Raw genomic sequence first — 21,422 nt, forward strand, 5'->3', positions numbered from 1 at the left:
TATGAGTGGGGTTGATGGCCCTCCGAGAGTCTGTTTCCCCAGTCCTGTGTCAGTTCTGGCAGCTCTATGGTGGGGTTGATGGTGACCTCCTCCAAGAGGGCTTATGCCAGACCCAGGTCTGCTGCACCCAGAGCCCCTGCCCCTGCAGCAGGCCACTGCTGACTGGTACTTCTGTAGGAGACACTCAAGCACAGGTCTGGCTCAGTCTCGGTGGGGTCTCTGGGTCCTGGTGCAGATAAGGTTTTGTTTCAGCCCTCTGAGCATATCTAGTGGGTATGGGGTTTGATTCTAAATGCAATTTCACCCCTCCTACCATCTTGCTGGGGCTTCTCCTTTGCCCTGGGACATGGAGTACCTTTTTTTTGGTCGGATCCAACATTCTCCTGTCGATGGTTGTTCTTAGCAGTCCAAGATGGTGGAGTAGAAGGACATGCATTCATCTTCTCCTGTGAGAACTCCAAAATTACAGTTCACATTCCTATTTATTGATGGCAAAAACTCAGCCCTGTGCACTGGTGCCAACTCCAATCTCAGAGACAGAGTTTTGGGTGAAGTTGAAAAGAACAGCTTTATTGCTCTGCCAGGCAAAGAGGGAGACAGTGGGCTCCTGGACTCAAAAACTGTGTGTCCTAACCTAGGAAGATTTGGTGAGGAGTATTATAGCAATAGTTCAAGGGTATGGCTGCTGACAAGTTTATGGTGTGTGGACCCCTTTAATCTAGTCTTAGGTGATTTTCTCTGATATGAAAAATGCTGACATCTTTCATTGGCAGGCGGGGGGTGGGGTTAGTTCTATAAAGGGCTCAGAGATACTGTTATGTGTATTCTTTGTGCTAAGTCACTTCAGTCGTGTCTGATTCTTTGTGACCCTATGGACTGTAGCCCACCAGTCTCCTCTGTCCATGGGATTCTCCAGGCAAGAATACTGGAGTGGCTTGCCATGCCCTCCTCCAGGGTTTCTTCACAACCCAGGGATCAAAACCACATCTCTACTCTCCAGCATTGGCAGGCAGATTCTTTACCGTTGAGCCACCTGGGAAGCCACAGGCAAGCTGATATTGCCTCCCTTTTACAGAACTGCTGCTGCTGCTGCTAAGTCTCTTCAGTCGTGTCCGACTCTGTGTGACCCCACAGACGGCAGCCCACCAGGCTCCCCCGTCCCTGGCATTCTCCAGGCAAGAACACTGCAGTGGGTTGCCATTTCCTTCTCCAATGCATGAAAGTGAAAAGTGAAAGTGAAGTCGTTCAGTCATGTCCGACTCGTAGCGACCCCATGGACTACAGCCTACCAGGCTCCTCTGCCCATGGGATTTTCCAGGCAAGAGTACCGGAGTGGGTTGCCATTGCCTTCTCCTTTACAGAACTATTAACTTATTAATGAAGAAAGAAAAGTTACGTGGTCCGTGGTGAGTCTGCAGTATTGCTGAGAATGCCTTAAACATCCTCAGGAGCAGTTGGCTGTGATAATGAGTATCTGTGGTGATAAAGAGAATGTGTTTTATTAAAGAGAATAAAAGCTTTATTACAAAGTACAATTAATATTTCAGGACTACTCAATGCTTTTCAGCTGTGACGGAAGTACTGTACACAGTGGAATGCATGGGATCTGAGAGATGGCTGTGCCGGCTATTTCAAGCCAAAATTTCTAAGTGCATGTGAATTACGTTTTCTAAAAATATTTTTTTGTATATTTGGGTTTTGCAGAGGTATCTTTAATACTGCTGATTTAAAATTTAAGAGAGAAAACATCTCTTTGTCCCCCAAGTGCCTTGCGTGCTCAGTTGAAACCGACTCTTGCGATCCCATAGACTGTAGCCCACCAGGCTCCTCTGTCCATGGGATTCTCCAGGCAAGAATACTGGAGTGGGTTGCCATCTCCTTCTCCAAGGGATCCTCCTGATCCAGGGATCGAACCTGTGTCTCCGGAGTCTCCTACTTTAGCAGGCAGATTTTTTTCACCTCTGAGCCACCTGGGAAGCCCTAGGGCTGAGGGTGCCTTAGGTTAATTTCCCCAAAGAACATTTTCAGACTCCAGTTCAGGTGTAATAGATCTATTATCAGTGCATTCCCAGGAGGCACTGGGAAAGGTGTGAGGGAAGTTTAATGGGAAAGAGGAAGAAGCTGAAGAGGGTGGGATTTCAGACACGGTCCCGAGGAAAGCAGCCCTCACCTGACCCCACAGGGGACGCTGGAGGTAAGTGGCTGGGTCCCCAGTGTGTGTCCCCAGCCAAGACAAGGGGCCTGGGCTTTTATGCTTTTAAACCCCTTAGTCATTGCTACAGGCTTCTGCACTGGATGTGCAACTTTCCAGGCATATTTGACTGTGTGTGGAGGAACACCAGCTGCCCACCTAAGAGGAGGCACAGAGATGGGTAGGAAGCAACGCTTGGGACCTTGACCGATGGGGAGATACACTGGCATCCCCACAAGGCGGCCACATTTAGCAACTAAAAATACAGAGCACGTGTTTATTTAACAAGAACCAGGTATAGGGCTTCCCAGGTGGCGATAGTGGTAAAGAACCTGCTTGCCAGTGCAGGTAGATTTAAGAGAGATGGATGCAATCCCTGGGTCAGGAAGATCCCCTAGAGGAGGGCATGGCAACCCCTCTAGTATTCTTGCCGGGAGAATCCTATGGAAAGAGGAGACTGGTGGGCTACAGTCCATGGGGTTGCAAAGAGTCAGACATGACTGAAGTGACTTAGCACGCACCCAGGTTCTATGCTATGTGGTCAAAGATTATGTCATTTTAATGTTCCCCTGGCGGCCTGGGCCTGTGAGGGGACACCCCCAATACTGAGGCTAGAGCTGAGTGTTTGGAGCAGCATCATTGGAGAGGACCTGTTTCGAGCCTGAGCCTTGCTTCCTGCTCACCTGCGGCCTTGCCTGAGTTCCTTGGCCTCAGTTTCTTTATCAAAAAATGGGTGGGGAGAATAGTACCACTGTATTTAATTAAGCAGAGATTAAATGAAGTGAGGATGGTTCTGAGCTGAATTCACTATTTGGTATGTACTAAGTGCCCAGTGAGTAAAAGATATGCTTATTACTTGCGTTAAAAGATTTTTTAAAAACCGTATTTTGAATGTGAGACAGGAAAGTAAATGGTGATAGAAGTTTTGAGGAGTGAAGGAAAGGTAAGAAATAGTTCTTGCAGTGGTGAAAGAATAATTTTATATTTGCAGTTGGGTGGACATCGTGCTGCTCCACCCGGAAAGTTTGCACAAGGTGGAGAGGCAGGCAAGTAGGTGTGTCCTGGGTGTGGCCCTCTGGGTGAGTATCAGGGAGGGAGAGGCCCTGGTAGGATCCTGGTGATCTAACAGTGGGTGGGGCCTGTGGGTTGTTGAAATGGAGCTTTTCCCCTGGGAATGTTGGAGCAAGTAGGCAGGGGAGGGGAGGCTGTTTGGCTGAAGCGAAGGAGAGGAGAGGAAGTGCTCTGGAGATTTGCGAGAGCCAGCTGGGTTGTCTGCTTCAGGCCTGCGGGCCCTCCCTCAACACTTCCTCTTGTCTTCCTCTCACTCAGGATTCATCAGATGTTGGGAAACAATAACTGATACCTTTTCTTCAGTTAAAAAATTGGGAAACAACAACAACACTGCATGACTGAAAAAAGAAAAACTCAGCCTAAGAGCTGAGAATGATGTTTTATTCACTGGTCTTACTGAAGACAGTAGCCCAGGAGACAGGCTCTCAGTTAGCTCTGAGGAACTGCTCCAAGGAGGTAAAGAGGGAACCAGGATATACAGAAATTTTTGCCTCAAAAGCCAAAAAACACCTACATAGTTGAACATCAAAAGATTACTGTGAATCACAAAACCCAGACATCTCAAGTTAATGAATCTAAGGCTTTTCTATCTATGCAGTTCGAAACTCTGGGCTTTTTGTAATTAATCCTTCGGTATGCACCTTAACTATCCGGGGCCTGTATCCTGTTTTTCTGTTCTGAATTCCCCTCAGGTAGGGAGTGGCTGTAGTGGCTGATGGCTTTACGGCCATTCTGTTTACTGAAATGACAGGTGACATTCTTACATTCGCAAGCCTGGCCTCTAGCCCAGTATCTCTTCAGCCTCAATCTCCTCTTTTTACCATGCTGCATATGCACTTTTGAAGCCAAAATGCATATCTATTTTAAAAATCTCTCCAGTGCGTTCTCTCCCCACTTGACCTCTCCCATATTTGGTGAAGTACCTACAGTGCCCACTCCATTACCTATCTATATTCCTGTAATACAGGGGATGTGGGTTCTATCCCTGGTCAGAGAACTAAGATCCCACATGCCTCGGAGCAACTAAGCCTGCATGCCACGACTGGGGAGTCTGTGCGCTGCAATGAAAGATCCTGCATGACCCAACCAAGATCCTCTGTGACAACAAAGAGCTGATGCAGCCAAAAATAAATAAAAATAAATGACTTTTTAAAAAGATACCTTGTGTGTGTGTTAGTTGCTCAGTCATGTCTGACTCTTTGTGACCTCATGGACTATAGCCCACCAGGCTTCTCTGTCCATGGAATTCCCAGGCCAAAATACTGGAGTGGGTTGCCATTCCCTTCTCCAGGGGTTCTTCCCAACCCAGGGATCTAACCCATGTCTCCTGCATTTGCAGGTAGATCCTTTCCTGTCTGAGCCACCAGGGAAGCCCTTAAAGATACTAGATTTTCTTAAAAAAAAAAAAAAAACAGACTGCAAGTAGACATCTGACTACTTAAGCAACACCTCTGAAGTTTAAACATTCGAAGTGTTCACATCATTTTCTTCAAGATCTCATTGAGAAATCGGGAGATCACTCTCTGTTTGGAGCTGTCTTATTGTTTTGCCTGGAGATAACTCAGAGCCTGGTGTGTGGCTTGGACTTATTTGCCTTTTCTGATGTGTTCTTTTTAAGGCTAATCCTAAGCCTGTCTATTTCACCTTCCATTCCAGACAATGACCTCTGAGAGCAAGGCTGTCCTCTATTAGAACCCTCTTGATTGAGTTTTTCACTCCTGCTTCACTTCATTCGTTCATCTTCTCATTTTCTTTGTCTGCAGGGTAAGATTGAATAAAATAGTCTGTAAGGATCCATACTGGCTTTCATTTTTTTCTCAAATTTTTGTTTTTTGATTTGCTGAATGTATGTGCTGGTTTTAAACAGCTTTTGTCCTTGGGTAGGGGTGGAAGGGGGTTGGGGATGGAAATCAGCAGAAGCTTTCACATTGGAGGTGGAGAAGAGGGTAGGTTCCTAACATCCCATGGTGCCATGCAACTCCGGGTAAAACAAAATCTGAGACACACACTAAAAATTAAAAGAAATTCACTAAGAAATTAAAAAGTCTGGTCTGTCTATATGTTCATCCAGCTCTTTTTATAAACAAGATTTTTCAAGCACCTATAAATACCAAACACTACGCTATGTGCCAGAGATGTAGAGACAAGTAAAACAGGGACCCTGCCTCCAGGGGGTTCAGCTCCCTAGTCAGAGAGAGACAGAAACACTGGCATCGATCTGGTCTCAGGACACAGGAGACCCTTAACTCCATGGGGAAAGAGAGAGGAAGAGAATGGAAAAGGTCTCACCCAGGAAGATATGTGTGAAGATTTTATTGATGAGTAAGTTAAGAATTTTCCAGTTGAGCTACTTCAAATCCTAAAAGATGATGCTGTGAAAATGCTGCACTCAATATGCCAGCACATTTGGAAAACTCAGCAGTGGCCACAGGACTGGAAAAGGTCAGTTTTCATTCCAATCCCAAAGAAAGGCAATGCCAAAGAATGCTCAAACTACAGCACAATTGCACTCATCTCACACACTAGCAAAGTAATGCTCAAAATTCTCCAAGCCAGGCTTCAGTAGTATGTGAAAAGTGTATTTCCAGGTTTTCAAGCTGGTTTTAGAAAAGACATAAGAACCAGAGATCAAATTGCAAACATCCACTGGATCATCGTAAAGGCAAGAGAGTTTCAGAAAAACATCTATTTCTGCTCTATTGACTATGCCAAAGCCTTTGACTGTGTGGATCACAACAAACTGTGGAAAATTCTGAAAGAGATGGGAATACCAGACCACCTGACTTGCCTCTTGAGAACTCTGTATGTAGGTCAGGAAGCAACAGTTAGAACTGGACATGGAACAACAGACTGGTTCCAAATAGGAAAAGGAGTTCATCAAGGCTGTATATTGTTACCCTGCTTATTTAACTTATATGCAGAGTACATCATGAGAAGTGCTGGGCTGGAGGAAGCACAAGCTAGAATCAAGATTGCTGGGAGAAATATCAATCACCTCAGATATGCAGATGACACCACCCTTATGACAGAAAGTGAAGAACTAAAGAGTCTCTTGATGAAAGAGGAGTGAAAAAGTTGGCTTAAAGCTCAACATTCAGAAAACGAAGATCATGGCATCTGATCCTATGGCAAATAGATGGGGAAACAGTGGAAACAGTAGCAGACTTTATTTTGGGAGGCTCCAAATCACTGCAGATGGTGATTGCAGCCATGAAATTAAGAGACACTTGCTGCTTGGAAAGAAAATTATGACTAACCTGGACAGCATATTAAAAAGCAGAGACATTACTGTGCCAACAAAGGTCTGTCTAGTCAAGGCTATGGTTTTTCCAGTGGTTATGTATGGATGTGAGGGTTGGACTATATAGAAAGCTGAGTGCCAAAGAACTGATGCTTTTGAACTGTGGTTTTGGAAAAGACTCTTGAGAGTCCCTTGGACTGCAAGGAGATCCAACCAGTCCATCCTAAAGGAAATCAGTCTTGAATATTCATTGGAAGGACTGAAGTTGAAGCTGAAACTCTAGTACTTTGGCCACCTGATGTGAAAGACCCTGATGCTGGGAAAGATTGAAGGTGGGAGGAGAAGGGGACAATGACAGAGGATCAGATGACTGGATGGCATCACTGACTCAATGGACATGAGTTTGAGTGGACTCCGGGAATTGGTGATGGACAAGGAGGCCTGGCGTGCTTTAGTCCCTGGGGTCACAAAGAGTCGGACGCGACTGAGCCACTGAACTGAGGTAAGAATTTTCCAGCTGAGCTATGGATTGTGGCCAGGAGACCATTTTAGAAGAAATCATATGCATGGGCCAGGAGACAGGAAGAAACACAGTATGGTCTGATAACTAGCAAGTGCATACCTGGAGAGGAGGCTGTCTGAGGCTGGAAAAACAGGATCAGAAGATGAAGCCTGGAAAGCAAATGTCGACCTTTTGTTTGGAGCAGCAGGACCTCAGTAGGCCCTTCCTGCTGCGAATGCTGCCCTCTAGCGGATTAGCTGGAGTTGGGCGGGTACAGCTGGAAAACCACTTTGAAAAAAAGGCCTCTGAAGAGGTCAGGCTGGGAAGTGGTTCCTGTGCTTAGCAGCAGACACATGAAGGTCATGGCAGAACCAACGGGGACAGGAGGAGTGTGATCCGAGCACTCAGGAAAAATGCCCTCCCCTAGATCTTTTGCTCACTGGCTGTAGTTGTCAGCTTCCACCGTTAAGAGTTGTTTTTTAAATAAAGAGACTGCCTGGGCTTCGCTGGTGGCTCAGATGGTAAAGAATCTGCCTGCGATGTGGGAGACCTGGTTTTGATCCCTGGGTTGGGAAGATCTCCTGGAGGAGGACATGGCAACCCACTCCAGTATTCTTGACTGCAGAATCCTTATGGACAGACGAGCCCGGTGGGCTACAGTCCATGCGGTCACAAAGAGTTGGGCATGACTGAGAGACTAAGCGCACACACAGTGAGAATGCAGAACCTGTGTTAACAGGCACTGTGCTTGGGAAGGAGGGACACCTTTACTTCTCTCTTAGGTCTTTCTACATGTGGCTAGAGCAAATGCATGTGCTGAGGGTGATCTCCACAAGGCAGCCGTGAGCAGTGGCATGAAGTGAGATCTTAATTCCCTGACCAGGAATTGAACTGAGGCAGCCTGGACATGAAAACCACAATCAGAAAGCGGACCAAAATGATCACATGGATCACAGCCTTGTGTAGCTCAGTGAAGCTATGAGCCATGCCATGCAGGGCCACCCAAGACGGATGGGTCATGGTGGAGAGTTCTGATAAAATGTGGTCCACTGGAGAAAGGAATGGAGAAAGGAGTATCCCTGCCTTGAGAACCCCATGAATAGTGCTAGGCTTCTCAGGTAGCACTAGTGGTAAAGAGCCCACCTTGCCAATTCAGGAGACTTAAGAGGGTCCACTGGGACAATCCCCTGGAGAGGGAGATGGCAACCCACCCCAGTATCTTGCCTGCAGAATCCCATGGAATGAAGAGCCTTGTGGGCTCTTCCATAGTATCACACAGAGTCAGACACCACTGAAGTGACTTAGCACAGCACAGCTTATCCTTGCCTCAAGAACCCCATGAACAGTATGAAAAAGTAAAAAGATTTGACACCAGAAGATGAGCTCCCCCAGCTTCAGCTCAGTTCAGTCGCTCAGTCGTGTCCGACTCTTTGCGACCCCATGAATCGCAGCATGCCAGGCCTGCCTGTCCATCACCAACTCCCGGAGTTCACTCAAACTCACGTTCATCGAGTCAGTGATGCCATCCAGCCATCTCATCCTCTGTCGTCCCCTTCTCCTCCTGCCCCCAATCCCTCCCAGCATCAGAGTCTTTTCCAATGAGTCAACCCTTCACATGAGGTGGCCAAAGTACTGGAGTTTCAGCTTTAGCATCATTCCTTCCAAAGAAATCCCAGGGCTGATCTCCTTCAGAATGGATTGGTTGGACTTCCTTGCATCCAAGGGACTCTCAAGAGTCTTCTCCAACACCACAGTTCAAAAGCATCAATTCTTCAGCACTCAGCTTTCTTCACAGCTTGATAGTTGTCCAATATGCTACTGGGCAACAGCAGAGAGATAGCTCCAGAAAGAATGAAGAGGCTGGTCCAAAGCAGAAATGACACCCAGTTCTGGATGTGTCTGGTGGTGGACTTTTAAGTAAAGTCCAGTGCTGTACAGAACAACACTGCATAGGAACCTGGAATGTTAGGTCCATAAATCATGGTAAATTGGAAGTCATCAAGCAGGAGATGGCAAGAGTGAACACTGACATTTTACGAATCAGCAAACTAAAATGGACGGAAATGGGTGAATTTAACTCAGATGGCCATTATATCTATTACTGTGGGCAAGAATCCCTTAGAAGAAATGGAATAGCCCTTGTAGTCAACCAAAGTCTGAAATGCAGTACTTGGGTGCAGTCTCAAAAATGACAGAATGATCTCGGTTCATTTCCAAGGCAAACCATTCAACATCACATAACCCAAGTCTATGCTCCAACCACTAACACTAAAGAGGCTGAAGTTGAACAGTTCTATGAAGACCTCCAAGACCTTCTAGAACTAACACCAAAAAAAAAAAAAAAGTACTTTTTAATCATAGGGGATTGGAATGCAAAAGTAGGAAGTCAAGAGATACCTGGAGTAATAGGTAAGTTTGGCCTTGGAGTACAAAGTGAGGCAGGGTAACGACTAACAGAGTTTTGCCAAGAGAACACACAGTCAGAGCAAATACCCTTTTCCAACAACACAAGAGAAGACTCTACATATGGACATCAACAGATGGTCAATACTGAAATCAGATTGATTACATTCTTTGCAGTCAAAGATGGAGAAGCTCTATGCAGTCAGCAAAAACAAGACCCGGAGCTGACTGTGGCTCTGATCATGAACTCCTTATTACAAAATTCAGGCTTAAATTGAATTAAGTAGTGTAAACCACTAGGCCATTCAGGTATGACCTAAATAAAATCCTTTATCATTATTCAGTGGAGGTGATAAACAGATTCAAGGGATTAGATCTGGTAGACAGAATGCCTGAAGAACTATGGAAAGAGGCTCATAACATAGTACAGGAGGCCGTACCAAAACCATCCCAAAGAAATGCAAGAAGGATTGTCTGAAGAGGTATTTGTCTGAGAAGATAAATAGCTGAGAAAAGAAGAGAAGTGAAAGGCAAAGGAGAAAGGTAAATATATACCCAACTGAATGCAGAGTTCCAGAGAACAGTCAAGAGAGATAAAAAAGCCTTCTTAAGTGAACAATGCAAAGAAAGAGGAAACTAGTAGAATAGGAAGGACTAGAGATCTCTTCAAGAAAAGTAGAAATACCAAGGAACATTTCATGCAAAGACATGCACAATAAAGGACAAGAATAGCAAGGACCTAGCAGAAGCAGAAAATATTAAGAAGAGGTGGCAAGAATTCACAGAACTGTACACAAAAGATCTTCATAACCTGGATAACTATGATGGTGTGGTCAGTCACGTCGAGTCAGACAGCCTGAAGTGTGAAGTCAAGTGGGCATCGTGGAGCATTGTTATGAGCAAGGACTTCCCTGGTGGCCCAGCTGGTAAAGAATCCGCCTGCAATGCAGAAGGTGAAAGTGAAGTCACTCAGTCGTGTCCGACTCTTTGTGACCCCATGGATGGTAGCCTACCAGGCTCCGCGATCCATGGGATTTTCCAGGCAAGAATACTGGAGTGGGCTGCCATTTTCTTCCCCAGGGGATCTTCCCAACCCAGGGATCGAACCTGGGTCTCCTGCATTGCAGACAGACGCTTTACTGTCTGAGCCACTAGGGAAGCTACCTGGATTCAATCCCTTGGTTGGGAACATCCCCACCCCAGTATTCTTGCCTAGAGAATCCCCATGGACAGAGGAGCCTGGTGGGCTACAGTCCCCAGGGTCACAAAGAGTCAGACACGACTGAGCAACAAAGCAGCTAGTGGAGGTGTTGGAATTCCAGCTGAGCTATTTCAAATCCTAAAGGATGATGCTGTTAAAGTGCTGCACTCACTATGCCAGCAAATTTGGAAAACTCAGCAGTGGCCACAGGACTGGAAAAGGACAGTTTTCAATCCACTCCCAAAGAAAGGCAATGCCAAAGAATGTTCAAACTACCGCACAATTGCACTAGTTTCACATGCTAGCAAGGTAATGCTCAAAATCTTTCAAGCTAGAGTTTAACAGTATGTGAACCAAGAACTTCCAGATGGAAGTTCTGGACTTAGAAAAGGCAGAGGAACCAGAGATCAAATTGGCAACATCTGATGGATCATAATAAAAGCAAGGGAATTCCAGAAAAACATCTACTTCTGCTTCATTGACTACAGTAAAGTCTTTGTGTGGATCACAACAAACTGAGGGAAATTCTTAAAGAGATGGGAATAGCACTGTGGACAGTGACTGCAGTCAATAAATTCAGATACTTGTGCCTTGAAAGAAAAGTTATGACAAACCTTGACAGCATATTCGAAAGCACAGACATCACTTTGCCGACAAAATTTCATATAATTGGAACTACGTTTTTTTCAGTAGTCACATAGAGATGTGACAGTTGGATTCTAAAGAAGGCTGAGCACCAAAGTTGATGCTTTCAAACTGTGGTGCTGGAGTAGACTCTTGAGTGTCCCTTGGACAGCAAGGAGGTCAAACCAGTCAATCCTGGAGGAAATCAATGCTGAATATTCATTGGAAGGACTGATGCTAAAGCTGAAGCTCCAATACTTTGGCCACCTGATGTGAAGAGTCAACTCATTGGAAATGACCCTGATGCTGGGAAAGATTGAGGGCAAGAGGAGAAGGGGGTGACAGGATGAGACGGTTGTGTTAGGTAGTTAGAATAGGAAAAAGGAGTCCAAAATGGTGGTATCGAAAAGAAGCACAAAAGCCCTCGAAAAGGGAACAAAGGAAAAATCCACAGACCGGAGTGAGAACCTCAGATGAAACAAACATGCCCTCTTCCTGGCTAGCCCTAATTTGCATAGCGTGGGCGGGGGCAAAAGGGTGGGGGGAGGAGAAAAAACGTATAAAACAATGGGGAGCCAAGACGGGTTGAGACCTCTCCTTTGGGGTCGGCCTGCCCTCATGCCTCAAGAGTGTACTATCCTTTGTTTATTGAATAAACTCTGAGGTGTAACTGAGCTGTCACACTGGTTCACCATTTCAAATCTTTGTTGAGGCAAGACAGAACCGAGGAAATTATACACTATCCCAACAGTTGGATGGCATCACTGACTCAACGGATCTAACTTTGAGCAAACTCTGGGAGATAGTGAAGGACAGAGAAGCCTGGTGTGCTGTGGTCCATGACATTGTAAAGAGTTGGACATGACTTAGAGACTGAGTAACAACAAAGCCTGGATGAAAACCAGGACTCCTAGCCATCAAACCAACAAAAGCTGGAGGCTAGAAGCTAGTTTTCCCTGGATCTTTGCCCCAGTGAAAAATGCATTTATCATTGAGGCAACACTGTAAATGCAGATATTATACAAAGTTCACTTTTAGAAACATAGCACAACAAGTGGGAGAGCACACAGAGAAATTAAGACAGGTAAAGCAGAGACGCACACCCAGAGAGAAATGATGTGGGGTCCCCGCTGGTGAGGAGCACAGAAAAGAGGCTGTGCTGTGCTTAGTCCCTCAGTCCTGTCCAACTCTCCAACTCCATGGACTTGCAGCCCTCAAGGCTCCTCTGTCCATGGGGATTCTCCAGGCAAGAATACTGGAGTGGGTTGCCATGCCCTCCTCCAGGGCATCTTCCAAACCCAGGGACTGAACCCAGGTCTCCCGCATTCCAGGTGAATTCTTTATTGTCTGAGCCCCCAGGGAAGCCCATTGACCTGGAATCACTACATGCTTCCCTTTGCTTCTCCACTTCCTTCTCTAGCTCCGGTCTCCTTGCCTCCTTCTCTTCTATACTCTATTGAGTAGCCAGACCATGTTTATCTAGACTTAAAGATGGAAATTTGGAAAACTCAGCAGTGACCACAGGACTGGAAAAGGTCAGTTTTCATTCCAATCCCAAAGAAAGGCAATTCCAAAGAATGCTCAAACTACTGCACAATTGCACTCATCTCACATGCTAGCAAAGTAATGCTCAAAATTCTCCAAGACAGGCTTCAGCAGTACGTGAACTGTGAACTTCCAGATGTTCAAGCTGGTTTTAGAAAAGGCAGAGGAACCAGAGATCAAATTGCCAACATCTGCTGGACCATGGAAAAAGCACGAGAGTTCCAGAAAAACATCTATTTCTGCTTTATTGACTATGCCAAAGCCTTTGACTGTGTGGATCACAATAAACTGTGGAAAATTCTGAAAGAGATGGGAATACCAGACCACCTGACCTGCCTCTTGAGAAACCTGTATACAGGTCAGGAAGCAACAGTTAGAACTGGACATGGAACAACAGACTGGTTCCAAATAGGAAAAGGAGTATGTAAAGCCTGTATATTGTCACCCTGCTTATTTAACTTATATGCAGAGTACATCATGAGAAACGCTGGGCTGGAGGAAACACAAGCTAGAATCAAAATTGCCGGGAGAAATATCAGTAACCTCAGATATGCAGATGACACCACCCTTATGGCAGAAAGTGAAGAACTAAACAGCCTCTTGATGAAAGAGTGAAAAAGTTGGCTTAAAGCTCAACATTCAGAAAACGAAGATCATGGCATCCGGTCCCATCACTTCATGGGAAATAGATGGGTAAACAGTGGAAACAGTGGCTGATTTTATTTTTCCGGACTCCAAAATCACTGTGGATGGTGACTGCAGCCATTAAATTAAAAATTAAATTTTTAATTAAATTAAAATTCCTTCCTTGCTCCTTGGAAAGAAAGTTATGACCAACCTACACAGCATATTAAAAAGCAGAGACATTACTGTGCCAACAAAGGTCTGTCTAGTCAAGGCTATGGTTTTTCCAGTAGTCATGTATGGATGTGATAGTCGGACTACAAAGAAAGCTGAGCGCAGAGGAATTGATGCTTTGAACTGTGGTGTTGGAGAAGACTCTTGAGAGTCCCTTGGACAGCAAAGAGATCCAACCAGTCCATCCTAAAGGAGATCAGTCCTGGGTGTTCATTGGAGGGATTGATGTTGAAGCTGAAACTCCAATACTCTGGCCACTTGATGCAGAGAGCTGACTCATTTGAAAAGCACCCAATGCTGGGAAAGACTGAGGGCAGGAGGAGAAGGGGACGACAGAGGATGAGATGGTTGGATGGCATCGCCGACACAACGGACATGGGTTTGGGTGGACTCTGGGAGTTGGTGGTGGACAAGGAGGCCTGGCGTGCTGCAGTTCATGGGGTTGCAGAGTCAGACATGACTGAGCGACTGAACTGAAACATGGAAAAGACCCTAATGCTGGAAAAGACTGATGGCAGAAGCGGGTGACAAAGGCTGAGATGGTTGGATGGCATCACCGACTCAATGGACTTGAGTTTGAGCAAACTCTAGGAGATGTGAAGGACAGGGAAGCCTGGTGTGCCGCAATACATGGGGTTGCAGAGTTGGAAACAACTTAGCAACTCATCAATGAAACATGTAGGTGGGCTTCCCAGGGGGCTCAGTGGTTAATCCGCCAGCAACGCAGGAGACATGGGAAGATCCCCTGGAAAAGGGAATGGCTACCCACTCTAGTATTCTCGTCTGGAGAATCCCCATGGACAGAGGAGCCTGGAAGGCTACAGTCCACAAGATCACGAAGTGTTGGACATGACTGAGCACACGTGCAATGCAAACATGTATATAAGAGCACAGTTGTACTATTTCTGTTTATATTCTGAGAGTGTTGAAGGAAGGTTGTATATTAAGAATAAAAGTTAAACCGGAAGTTAAAATTGTTTGTCTCTGGGCCAGGAAAACTGAATGCCTTTTTGGCAGTAGGATGGACTGACCCATAATATAAATTAGGATAAGACAAGAAGTATCACAAAGAAGTTATGCTGTAAGAGCCTGTAAGAGACCTAACCAAAGATTTACACAAACACATAGCCCAAGGCTGAGATGCTATTTCTACAACCTTTAGTATATGTGTGAAAGGATGAAGTTAAGTGAATTTTTCACTCCCTGCATATTTAGATAAAATCACAATGTGAAGTTACACAAATCTAGTAGTTCAGATTTCCTTCCTGGTGGAAGTAGTACTTTTATACACTATACTCAGCAAGCTCAGGGGAGTGGTGGTGGGGCTGGATCAATCAGCTTCACGCCTCACTGTGACAAGACTCCAGGAGGGTGTGGGTACAGACAGGCCACAAGCTGGGACAGCACCTCTGTACTTTTCATGGGCAACCTGTTGAAAAATATCCAATGGGAGGTGAGATGCTGGGATTCTAGAAATCATCTTGTAAGTCCAGAAAACTCATAAATGAATTTGCCATTTCCAAGTCTATTCTATATTTATTAAGGCTGAGGTAGGGTATTGATTTTCTTCTAAATCCTGATCCATTATGTTAAATGAGGAATTCAGAAGCCACAGAACCCTCCAAAAGCACCAAGCTTACAGAAAGCCTCAACACCAACAATGATAAAGTTACCTTAAATATTACGTGTAATGACACCAAATGGTAGTGACCACACCCAGAAAAAATTTGAGTAAGAATTTATTACATTTACTTAAAGGATTAGAGCTGATATATAAGAGAACATTTAGTTATGTCAACATAAAAACAATAGCTGTAGTTACGATATGCACATGCAATTCATTCTGCAAAAGTAAAAATACACACTACTCTTTCTAGACAAGCCTTCTATATGAAGTTAGAGTAGGTCAAGGTCAAAGAGCAAGTGGACTTGAAAGGATTGCACTTATAATTAAATGGGACATAGCCAGGGTATAAAAAGGAGACATACCTAATGCTAACCACCGTATTGCAGTACTAGCAAATTGCACACTTATTTTTAGAGTATACTATTCAACATACATATATACTAAGACTAAAGAAATTTCAAATATCCACCTTTAAATTATCCCTTTATTTCTGACATATCACATTTTGATATTCATGTAATAGCATTTGAAATATGTAGTTATCATTGTCAAAGCTTATGTTTAAGGGATAAAAGGTCTGTAACATCTACCACCATTGGCCTCAAATGCACTTTCATCATGATCTATCAAGTGTAAAGAAGAACTGGGTAATTAAGTTAAACTAACCTGCTTTAACTACAAAAAGCCTTTAAAAATTTAGGAACAAATATGTAACAAAAGAGCTCATCCAGAGCCACCTTTTCATTTTTAATGCAATGTATATTAGAATATCATGTGAATACATGTACAAGTAGAATATACAATGAAAAAAGAATAGATTGACTCTGAAGATCAGTATTTGGATTTGGAAAGTTTTGACTGCATCTAAATTCTGCTTATAAATAGCCTGAAAGGAACTGCTATCAAGGACCAGTCTAAAGAACTAGGCTGTTAAGTTTGCTGGTTTAAAATTTCTTAAACCTAAATATCTTGCCATTGTATGGCTTCATATTCTTTTAGTTTACAAAAAAAGTGCAAAAAATTTTAAAAGTAATCTTAGAGGGCAACAGAATCGAACACAGCCTACAACAAAGTTATCCCAGTATTTTTAAACAACTGAACTTTTAAGTTTTATGTAGCTTATTATGTTGACATTTTACCCATTTCAACAAACAGAAGTATAAGGTATATAATTTGTTCTTGACACCAGAGGAAGAGATTGGTGTGGAATATAATGGAATAGAGGAAGAGCTTTCCTACTTGTTTTATAGTCCATACATGCCAGTTAACAGAAATATTTTAGGGAATGATACTATATAATTATCTACTCCTAAATTTATGTCATGATTATTTAACTACTTAACTATGTGAGCAGAAAAAAGACATCTTTTAAAAACTTGATATTTATAGAGCTATTTTAGATGTCCCACTTTAAATGTGAATTTTCATAGATAAATGTTTTCACAATAAACTAGGGTCACTAGATGACTTCACATGTTAAAAAAAAATCTCTCATCAAAGAAAAAGGCTGAAGTTAAACAACTAGGTGAAGAACACATGAACACAACACACGTGAATGACTCTGCCTTCTCCCTTGTTTCTACTCATGTGTTGGGTATATTCCCCAGCGATGAATGATCCATGTTAAAAAAAGGATTAAACTGTAAGGTTTTAGTAGGTTTGAAGTCTGATAGTTTTCCATGAGTTATTTAGCATTGTGCCTTTATGAAGGATGAGGGTAAGATATCAAAGACACCAGTAATGAATAATCAAATTACAGTAACAACAAATGTAACATATGCTTATTATTTTCAATCTTACAAGAAGGAAACTGCATCAAATTTTTGGATACTAGATATTTAACGAGTAATAAACCCACTATCCTAAACATAGTCTAAATTTCACATAAATTAACCTAATTTTTCTGCCTACCTAAAGTATAATTCACATGTATCAAAACAGAGTATTCTACGACATGCCTTATGAAAGTGATTTTCATAAGTTTCGTGACTGCTTTTCTCTTTTGGGGCAAAGATGTATATAAATATTTTCTGAATGAATTTTTGCACAGTATCCAAACATCCACTTAATATGCCTAAAGTGCTTTTGTGGTTAGAGGGCATTCACTCACTGCACCACGTTGTATGTTAAGTTTCAACATACAAATCTACTTATAATGATGTCCTTTCTTAAGTAACTGTTTGTTCTCATTCCTTTAGATCGTGAGTTCACATTTTATAATTTCCCTCCCCCCATGTATAATCATTACACTAAAATGTTCTTCACAACACTGCTATTTGTTAGGAGGAAGGTCAGAGCTAAACATGGTTATAACAACACGACCACTTATTTTGAGGAAATGAAAAAAATGTAGTAGATATAAATTTGTTGACATTTAGCAAGACCAATCCTTTCCTGATATGGACCAGCCTTTGGTGGTCAACTTAAATGGTGGTGGTGCTATTACCTTGTAGAGTGTGAGTTTGGGGTCTGTCCCTACTTTTCCTCATAATTCTGACAGTCTACCAATCTCATGTTGGTTTTGCCTAAAGAAGAACTGGATATATCAGAATACAGCATCTGCTCTGTCTCACAAAGACCATATATGTGAAAGAACTCTGACGTGTCAGGCAAGAATACAAAGGATAAAGCATAACAGGAAATCTGCTGTGAACAATACTGATGAGAGAGTAGTGAGCAGACTTAACATCTCAACTGTAAATGTGCACTAAATTTTCTCAACCTTTTATTCTTCAATAACCTCTGCAAATATTTTAAGTTGCCCTGGCTTTTGTGTATTAAATATGGCAGAGAAACACGATCTATTTCTTCTTACTTACTCAGCCCCTGGCTTTAGCCCTGCCTCGTCAAAGGTGGTGGGTAGAGGATAATGTGAATGTGAAAGTGAGTTTAGCACTAAACTCTGGAGGCTCGCTTCACTTTCCCCCTGAAGAAAAGAACATGTGGGAAGAGGTTTAAAATATTCCTAAATCATCATGTAGAACTAAGTTCCACCTACCTCAGGACTGGCAGACATTCTCTTCATTAAGTGCCTCTACAATAAGGATATTTGCTAACTGTGATACTTACTAAGATCAATATGTACATTTTGGGGGTGGTGTTTTGTTTTGATGAGTATCACCCAAGTCCTATAACTTACTAGTCTGCTTCAGATACCTACTAGGAAAAAAAACAAACAAACTCAATCTTGGCCTACTGAATACCAGAGTATTAAGTCAAAACACATTTTAAGGTGAAGATATATTGTATAAAGTGCTTAATCAACCAAATTCTCTGATGTCTTAAAAAGAAAGGTCAATAAAGTTTATATATAGGTATAGAATGTTTGAGATAGTTTGTCATATTCATTCCTAGCTCTTATCCAGACACTCTGCTGAGTTTGTGAAGTGTATCCTCAAAGGCTATCAATAACAATAGAAAGCAAATGTTTGAAGATTTACTTATTGATTGTCTAATATTCAAAAATTAATATTTTTAGTTTGCTGTGTTAAAACAGAATTCCTTTTCTCCAGCAACTGGCAGAGTCACTACCAATGGAAGAAGATTAATATCTTACATGTTGGTATGATTATAAATGACCCCAATTTTTTCTGGCAGACAACAAAAGCTGGGCTCATATTAGCTGTATCATCTGGATTCTTTTTAAATTGTCAGCTAAAGTAGGGCCCTAAGACCTTGCTCCTCTAATTTTTGTTAATTCTCTCCCTAAGATTTGATATTCAATGACTATTCTCATTAAAATCAGTATAGCTGTTTATGACTAGCTTTAATTTAAATACCCTCTGTTTTCTAGATAGCAAAACAAAAAGTTTCACTTTATAAATTTTAGATAAGCTTTGTTTTTCTTCAGTGCAAACATCCTGAAACAGCACAAAGTCATTCAGCTATTCAGAGGATGAAGTCAGTTTATGTAGTGCTTAAAGTTGAATCCCAGATATACTGGGATGGAAAAAGCCCATGTGGCAGGACAGTACATTCTTGTCCTTAAGGGCAAATGATCATCTTCAGCGAGTGAAGATCTGAAATCACAGATAAAGTATTTTTAGCTTTGCTTTACAGGTATTTCTGAAGATGTAACATGAGCTGGTCTTTCACTGAGGCATGTAGCCACCTCGTCTCACAGTCTGTGGTAAGTAACTTTTAGGCATTCCTTCATCAACTGCAGCCTCCATCCCAACTGTTTCAAATCTCTCTACTTGTCCCTCAATGCCTGGACCAAAAGCATCCACTGCAGGAACTTCCTGAAACATTTTCATTTTCCCAGATCCATAGGGCTGTGAAATATGATCTGAAATCTGCTGCTGTTTAAGTCTAACAAAATCTTCTTCATTGACTGAGGAAACTTGCTGTGACCTTTCAAAATGCGAAACATCTGGACTGGTTTCATGTTGACTGCAGTTTTGTTTGAAATACCGCTGCCTGGGCAGAATGCCATCACTGCCGTCTACATTATCTACCAGCTGTAAATCTTCTGGCCGTTCTTCGGAATCTAACAAGGGCTGGGTGGACTCAGATCTTGAGAAGACTTGGACTGATGGTACCTGGTGTCTATAGCCACTGTGTACCACTGTAGAATACTGGACAGTGCTTGAAGTGTTCTGTGCAGATTCATTTTCATCACTGCTAGAAATGCTTGGCCTAGAAGATGACATGCACGAAGACCCTCCAATACCACTACTGTGTCCTTCAGTATTAACTTTTTCTTTCTTGAATAGGTCCAAAGATTTTAGATCCTCTGGGAAAGGCTTTTTGTCATTTGCTTCTATTTCCACAACACTTACATCAGTGAAATTGCCATCTGGATACATTTGATCTTTTGAATTAAAATGCTAAGAAAGACAGAAAATGAATTATTACCTATGGTACACAGTCATTTAGAAAACCTGAAATAATTATATATAACATATTAGTTAAGTCACGAAATGCATCTCTGAAACTTCTCAGTATCTTAATACTGCAAAGATAATCTATATCACTAAGTCACTGCTAACTACTTGAATCATGGATTTTGTGCAATTTGTCTAAAAGGTAAGAATTAGACTGTATTTCCTCAGAATTCCAAATCAGTATTGTTGGGGTGTTACATTTTTATAAACTAAGCAACTCAATGGACATAAATTTGAACAAACTCCAGAAGATAGTGAAGGACAGGAAAGCCTGGTGTGCTGCAGTCCATGGGGTTGCAAAGAGTCGGATACGACTTAGGGACTGAACAACAGTAACAAAAGTCTAGAAGTAAAATTTCATACTTCATGCCTAGTCTAGGCAGCCTAGGATTAACTGGATAGAAAAATGAAGAAAACATTAAGAAAAATCAAACTAAGGTTTCATAGGTTATGAAGGACTGTCAGAAGTAAAAAATACAAATAATCTTTCCTTTAAGGAAATCTAAGAAATTTATTATAGGCTTCCAGAAGTCATTTAATCATATTAAAATCATAGACCTTAAATTTGATTTTAATATACAATCTAAAATGCTTATCTTACAACAGAATTATCACATAGCTGTATTAAAACACTAGGCTTTCAACTTACAAGTTCAGTCAAATATTTTTAATGTATACTAAATAGAATTAGGAATATAAAGACAAATATGCTATGGTGATATACACTCCTAGAATATGCAAGTACTATTTTTAATTTTGACTAAAATTCTAATTTATGTACTATTTTATGTTCATTTACTTTTCAATTCAGCCCCATTATTTTTTGCTTAAACTCTACAAATATATCGTAATATGCTCGCATATTCTAAGTAGTCAGAAACATTTTATCTTACCCTTGGAGGTGTGTGAGGTGACCACTGGGCAATATGACTCTTTGAAGGATCTGGAACATTAGGCCAGATGTGTTTTTTAATTCTGGAGAGGAAAGAAATACTGCTTATGGAGAACCACTTGTAATACACGTGATCATCTAAATCTTAAGAATAAAACCAACTAAACAAAAAATACCTACTGTACTCCAAAGCTAACAAAAACATCATTTTTCTTGTAACCAACAGAATAAAATACTATTTAAAAATGCATAAGGATCTGAATCTTTATCCTTAAAGAAAAACTATTTATAAGACTAAAGCTGGTAATCAGTATTCAATTTTTTAAAATCTCTGAAATCAAATTCTGCAATAAAAACCACTTAAAACTTTAGCCAGGGGTA

General features: G+C 42.1%; 1 protein-coding gene across 1 annotated transcript in view; it reads right to left on the reverse strand.

The window, feature by feature from the left end:
• Window positions 1-15,358: 15,358 nt before the first annotated feature.
• The window catches only part of IL6ST (interleukin 6 cytokine family signal transducer), a 70,048-nt gene continuing 63,984 nt past the window's right edge, over window positions 15,359-21,422 (reverse strand). The window contains exons 15-16 of the mRNA XM_040262548.1: window positions 21,043-21,124; window positions 15,359-20,092 (exon numbers count right to left, since the gene is read on the reverse strand). Coding sequence (XP_040118482.1) covers window positions 19,355-20,092; window positions 21,043-21,124 — 820 coding nt within the window. The 3' untranslated portion in view covers window positions 15,359-19,354. The remainder of the gene's footprint in view (window positions 20,093-21,042; window positions 21,125-21,422) is intronic.

Source organism: Oryx dammah, unplaced genomic scaffold, assembly GCF_014754425.2.
Source record: "Oryx dammah isolate SB20612 unplaced genomic scaffold, SCBI_Odam_1.1 HiC_scaffold_20, whole genome shotgun sequence".
Classification (NCBI taxonomy): Eukaryota; Metazoa; Chordata; class Mammalia; order Artiodactyla; family Bovidae; genus Oryx; species Oryx dammah.